The sequence below is a fragment of the Takifugu flavidus genome, chromosome 6 (genome assembly GCF_003711565.1).
Source record: "Takifugu flavidus isolate HTHZ2018 chromosome 6, ASM371156v2, whole genome shotgun sequence".
Lineage (NCBI taxonomy): Eukaryota > Metazoa > Chordata > Actinopteri > Tetraodontiformes > Tetraodontidae > Takifugu > Takifugu flavidus.
The window spans coordinates 10,854,680-10,861,719 of record NC_079525.1 but is presented as its reverse complement, the minus strand read 5'-3'; the positions used below and the strand labels follow the sequence as shown (position 1 = coordinate 10,861,719).

Genomic DNA, 7,040 nt, shown 5'->3' with positions numbered 1-7,040 from the left:
TTTAACTAAATCAATAATTAGTGTTTCATGTCTAGTTTCGGGGGGGGCAATGGTGATGTGTGATGGGTTTATGTTGCTTGATTTGGGAGCATCGGTTGTCCACTAGCCTACTTTTTTAAGTGCATCATGGGATATATTGAGTGCACTCCTTAGGGTACAGCGATCCTCACTTAACTCCAACAAAAAGGCGCACACCCTATGGAGTGCACTATATAGGTTAAATAGTGGGTGGTTAAGGACCAATTTCCTACCATGGGGGAGGGGTCCCTCGTGTCCACCCTGGGGGACATCGTTCACCATGGTAACGTAACCTTTCTAGAGTCTAAGTGTGTCTCCATGTTAACATTCAAGCGGATTTTAGGTCACAATGAGCAGAGCGTGTTTGTATTTGCTGCCAATTTCCTGACTCCCTAAGATGCAAAGTCTGTCATCAATCATCTTGGGCTAATTTGAGCTTTATTCATAAGGGTGAATTTGCAGAATTGTGACAAAATTGTCAAGACTTCTTTCTGTGAGGTAAGTAAACCAGCTTGTTCATGTGGACGGCCGATTTCATGGCTGTTGACGATTTGCTAGAGGACTTTTATCGATGCCAGTGGAAAAAGAGTCATTTAGGCTAGCTGCATCATCTGTCTGCCTGCCTGCCTGCCTGTCTGCCTGCCTGCCTGCCTGCCTGCCTGCCTGCCTGCCTGCCTGCCTGTCTGTCTGACTGTGCACAGAATGACAGTGAAAGCAACACCTGCTAGCTGCAGAGTCATACTGACGTCGGCCTTCGTGTTGTGATTAACGCAGTATTATTGCAGTTCAAATGGGTTGATTCAGAAAGCCATAAGAAATCAAACCATAAAGCCATGTGAACGCTCATATCTTAGACCATCTTACCAATGATGTAACGGATGCCTGGGTTTCAACCTTTAGTTGGTCTTAGAAAGACAAAGATTCTAATGTTTTACTCCAGTCACCAGTGTTGAACCTCAAAGCTTAATACTTTAATAATGACTCCCTGAGCAACTGGACTAATTATACTTGCACAATGTTGAATAAAGCCCGGCCTCTGCCGAAGCATGTGCTAATCTATTCCCTGGTATCAAAGGAAAAGGTCCATTACAGTTAGATGTACAAAGACTCTTAATCATACAGTGACCTTTTGGATTGATGTGCAGGGAAACCCACAAGAGGTTGGTCCAAATGTAGCATGTTTCCTTTGAGCGCTTTAAAGTGTTTACCATTGCTGTATGTAATTGCGATTTAGACCGCTTTCCCACCGGTGGAAAAGCCCGCTAACACCTGCTAATATCCAGCTTTTTTAGTTGGTGTGAAATCGGCTTTAACTCCTGGGTCAAGTGACCTGGCAATAGAGCTGGAATTAACAACTCTGGCAGCGCCAGATGAATTACCAGTTTACAAAGCAAATAATGCAAAGTGTTGATCAACTCAGTTGAGAACATTTTTACCAGCAGGTTCTTTGACTACTAATATTGAAGAAATGTTAAGTATCCACATAAATGCAGCGACAGTCTCCCCTCCGAAGAGGTAAAGTTCATTGATGATGACTGCTGATTGACACTGGTTGTTGTGATTTTCTGTCCATCTCTGTGTGAATTTATAATTGTTAGATGACAACATGGAGTCGCACTGTTGTGCTCTGCTTCCAAACACGCTGGGATGCTGTATTGTGGGTCTTTGTCAGAATTTAATTTTTATACATAAACAACAATTAAACCTTTAAAGCCATTATGAGGGGAAACAAATCAAAAGCCATTTTAAAAAATCTGAAAGCAGTAATAATTGTTATAAAAGTCTTCTTTCTGACAGTTCTGTGATCTTTACAGGCTTAATTCTTGTTTTAATTGGAAAGTTAATTAAACCCACACGCTGTCATGATAAAGTTATATGATGTTTACAGATGAAGACCTTCGTAATAGTCGTAATTTAACATTGTCTTGTGTGAAAATCATGTTTTTCTGCTGTCTCGCTGCAGGGAGTTCAAGGAACGTTGTCAGTTATAGATGTTCGTCTCTGGGTCAGTATAGAAGCAAAAGTCTGGCTGCAGGTCTTGCAGTTCTGGGAGTCAGGTCAAAGCAAAGCATTGGGCCACCGAACCTGTAAATATGCTCGTCTATAGCAAGGAAACAGGCTCCACTTCACTACAGTACTCGCCTGACTCACAAAACCCTGTTTATTTGGATGTTGATCAATTTAAGAACTTCTCTCTAATGTATCTTTAACCTCCATTATTGGTTTTCACTCCATTAATAAACTGGGGGGATTGATGAATGTCAACGACAAAAAGATGAGAAGTTTCACTCTTTCCCATTAAAATCTTATTATTTTTCTCTCAATTTAACAAGAGTTTTCAGTTATATTGATCAGACTTTTTGATTAGTCAGAGTCCTTGAAGGCTGACGTGTCGCACAGAGGAACCAGAAACGGGAGCATTTAGCTGACAGATCAACAAATAATCTCATTATTAATACGTAGCAAAGAGGCAAATTTAAGGAAAAAGAGACCAATGTGACATTTACAAGGGTCGGGAATGGCAAATTTAATAAATCCAACCAAACATCATTATTAAACAAAACTACCCGAATCAATTTAGATAAAAATTGATATTGTACAATTTTTTTTACCGGTAGTTTTGTACGATCTCACAGTATCTGGCATTAGTTCTTTTACACCACCGTTGGAATTAAATAGATGTTGTACTGGAAGAGACCCCGACCATTTTTCAGATCCAAAATTCAACATATTAGGTCCATTTGTTGAATAGAGATTATGGAAATATTTGGGAGGGGGAGGGAATGAAACTGGATCCCTAAGTTTTATTTATTGAAACTATAACTCACAACCATATCTGATTTATTGTCCTTTTTTAAAGGAAATAATGACACAAACAGAGTCATGTTCCACCAAATGGGAATGTTCAAAGCAGATGATGCATCATTTGTGTGAAACGGACCGATATTTTAATAAATTCTAAAATTATGCTTATGCATGGCGAAGGTGGGACGACTTTGGGGTGAGGGAGGGGGTGGGGGGGGGGTCAGGACTTGGGAAAAACATTGACAACCCTTTGCTGCCTTGTCTTGGTGTCCTTGGGATGGTCGGTGTGTCGATGGGTCCTGCTCTGTGGAGATTCTTCTGTCCATCTGTGCTCCTGGCGGAGTGCTGATTCATCCAGTGTGTGTGTGTTTGGTGGGGGGGCAACATTCTATCTATCTATCTATCTATCTATCTATCTATCTATCTATCTATCTATCTATCTATCTATCTATCTATCTATCTATCTATCTATCTATCTATCTATCTATCTATCTATCTCCTCACACTGACCTCTGGCCTCCTGTCCCCCTTCAGGTTCAGGCCAAAGTGACACCAAATGTTTTTGAATGTATGATGTGTCTTTTCCTCTCATCCTTCCATCCTCCCCTCCTGTGCTATCTCCTGTTCTCCTCCTCCTTTCCCCAACAGGCCATCAGTAGGACCACGGATAGCGGCTCCCTCTCTCTCTCTGTCTCTCTCTCCCTCCCTCACTCCCTCTCTCCCTCATTCGGCAGCTGGCTGTGAGACAGCTCCTCCCTCCAGTGTGGTGGCTTTCCCGACCAAACATCCTTGGACGTGCACAGTTTCGCTGAAGAGCACTTTTGTTTTCACTAATTCTAACGCCAAGACGGACGGAGCGTCAACCAATCCATATCGACGAGAAACAAGAGAGTAAAGCTGTCGAGGGCATCTAACGGTGCTTATCTCCCCCCAAATCTGTCAGCGATGGAGACTTGGGCTGGCTTTTGCCCAATCTTCCACTTATCTCTGGCTATCTGGCTGATGATAGCCGCTCATGCCCCACAAAATGCCAAGGCGGAGATAACTTGCGCATCTTGCGCGTCGCCAATTCAACTTCACTCGGATAAATTACAGCCACTAACGCGCACTTCGCAGGCAGAGGAAGCGGACACTCTACAAAACATCCGAGTAGAGTTTAGGGAACTCGGATTTACTGAGCAAAATCCTGGAGTGGACGTCGAATATGGAACTGGCGGTTCTGCAGAACCCCCCCACTTTCTTCAAAACGCCAGTCTGGATAAAGTTCACCCAAATGCAACTTCTGCACCGTCCGGCAGAGACAAACGTCCTGGCGTTGACGAGTCCGAAAAGGGTGAGGACGGTTCAGTCCGGAGGGCGAAGCGGAGCGTGTCTGACTTTGCCCGGTTCGGTGATGCTGGCGCGCTGGAGGAGGATCGCGGATCGGTACTTGACGGACACCGACAGGGAAGGTCCGACTCCAAGTGGAGCCGAGAGGACGGAAGAGCAAATAAGCGACCGGACGAGCGGAAACTCATCAGCAACACTTTCTCTCTAACTGGGGACTCTGCGCACAACCACGCGGTGGTTTACTGGTCCGGACAGAACAGCAGCGTGAGTAATCCTGGATTAGGGTTTTATTTCTCTAAACACTTGAACTCTACAATGATACACAGTCTGCGTGAACACACACACGCGCACACACGCATACACACGCACACACACACACACACACACACACACGGCGCGCTGCCGTTGTGCTCCGGCTGTTAACAGGTGCACCGGACTCTGCGCACCAGCGCATCCGGCTCCCGAAATGCGACACTGTAAAACGAACTGGACCACGACTGTAGGCCGACCCACTAAACTTCCGTCTGTTACCAAATCTCATCTCCAAATTTGATTAGTGACTTCTCACAAGTGTGGAACTCGTGCGCGCAGATCGGTTTCGCCTGATTGGCTGCAATAGAAATATATGTGATGCTGTTTGTGGCGTGTATGAGATATGCTAATGCATGATTTATACCCCCAGAATGAATTCAGTCTAAACTAATTGATTGGGGAAGGAGGAAGTCATAAATTATTCTTCCATAAAGGCGCACATTATAGATTGTGATTTGCACTCGCGCATGACTGCACAAGCCTCACCTGAATTTTGGAATAGATTAAAAGGAAAAGCCGGGAATAATTGCTGATATTTTCCTGGCTGGTGAAGGTACCTCCACTGTAAGATTAACATGAAGGAACTGTTGTTGATGCAGTTGTTTGCTTGGGGGCTCTAGATGTTGAGACAGTCCAATATCCTAAACTGGAGATTAGCAGCACTCACACAAAATACCTTCTTGGCTGCCAACATTTAATTTGATTTGACACTTATTGTTCTTTTTTTTTTGACAGAACAGTGGAAGATTTAAAGGTGATGCTATCAAATTGTATGCTTTGGATTTGGCACGAACCTTGTAAACGACACATTTATTTGATTTGTTTGCACACATGGACACCTGGAGTGCCGCTGTAGCTCTCCATCTTGACAACAGACACGAGCTGCTGCTCTGTGGCGCACACCTTCACAGCAGCACTAAAGAGTTCTACATCATAAATGACACTGACCATATTCAAGCCTGCACACTGGATGGAAATCCAATCCCTGATCCACAGAAGGACCCTCATATGTGAAGAGAATAATGAGATCAAATGAATTACACGATTGTGGAGGCTCACAGAAGGGCTCGCCTTTGTGGTTTCACAAGCTTCATTTATGTTGTCATTGCTCTTCTCGTTTTATTCCCTTGAAAAATCAAGATGAATGCCATATATTGGTCCTTGTGCATGCTGATTATGACACGGCACATGAACTTGTTTTTTAACCCGCAGTAAAGATCGAGGCACTATGAGGGAAACATGCTCGCATGCGAGTGCGACTGCATGGGAAGGGTTTGGAGCTTATTTATGACAGCTGGCCCATAGCTTCCAATTTTTAATAATTATCTCAAAGAGCAAGGCCATTCTGCAGCTTCTAATGCTTTGCAGCAAAAATAAGGAAAATTGACGGTGCCCTCTGGAGCCTCCTGGAAAGAGATAAAGTGTGAATCGTCACTGGTGTGGTGATAAACATAGTGTAGGAGCAGAGCTCGACCACAGTAAGTGAAAAAGTCACTCCAGGCCTCTTGGTTTGAATGTGTAGCTTCAAGTAGCTGACAGGGATGCTAAAATTGTATCATCAATTCGTGTAATTTTGCAATTATCTGCCATAGAGAAAATTAACAAACACAATTAATCAACTCAAGATTACAACCTGGTTCAAGCAGGTTTCCCTGAATGGGGCACATACATGAGCAGAAAATACAGTAGAGAAGACAAGTGCATCATCCACTTGAGGTAATAACTGCCAAATCTGGAAAGTATAAAGGCTAAAACAAGGACCTGTGGATGCTTTTATACTGGAAACAAAACCTTCATTGGAGCACCTTTGATAACAAGGCTGAATTTCCCTTTGTGACTTAGAAACAAAAACGTTGACTTACTGTATATTACTTAGTATTAGACAGTAATTTGTGATTATTTAAATGTATTCTTGATGCTAAATGTAGGCTAAATGATTGATGCCACCACTCAATGATGTTTAGATACCAGATTAAACTGACACAGAGAAAAAAATATTTTGTTTTGGGAAATAAATGAGGATTAATGTGGCTAAAAGTAAGATTTTCCCTGCTGGTATATCAGCAGTGACCTTTTATGTTCTTGTCTGGGCACATGTCAGGCTGTAGCTCTTACAGAACTGACCATAAATGCACCATAAACCATAAACAGGCACGCCACAAACAGAATGCAGATATAAAGTGTATATTTTAAAATCTTAAATAAGGAACCAACAAAGCAGCTCTTTCATGCCTGCTGCATGTTTCCTAGCCGTCTCTAGCACTTCTGTTGCAGCATCCCATTTACCCTCTCTTCCTATAATAAATGCACATCAAACGTGCACAAAGTGCCCTGTCGTGACACAAGCCCGATTACCATTTCTTCATGCATTAAAGCCACATCAAACTTGCACCAATTGCACTTTTGCACAGCAGCCTGCTTCTCATTTCTTCATGAACTAAACCTGCACCAAAGGAGACAATGGGTATTCAGGGAAAAGCATCTTGTTAATTATTATCACAAATCTGTTTTTATGTGCCCCATCAACACACGTTGGTATATAGCTGAAGCGCTTTTATCAAAAGTTGAAAGGAATC

At 43.0% G+C, this 7,040-nt stretch overlaps 1 protein-coding gene across 2 annotated transcripts in view; it reads left to right on the top strand.

Moving 5' to 3' along the window:
• Window positions 1–3,532: 3,532 nt before the first annotated feature.
• sorcs3a (sortilin related VPS10 domain containing receptor 3a) overlaps window positions 3,533–7,040 on the top strand; it is a 104,573-nt gene continuing 101,065 nt past the window's right edge. The window contains exon 1 of one of the 2 annotated variants that reach the window (XM_057036352.1): window positions 3,533–4,416. In XM_057036352.1, the coding sequence (XP_056892332.1) occupies window positions 3,769–4,416 (648 nt within the window). In that variant the 5' untranslated portion in view covers window positions 3,533–3,768. The remainder of the gene's footprint in view (window positions 4,417–7,040) is intronic. The other variant, XM_057036351.1, reaches the window with a different exon arrangement.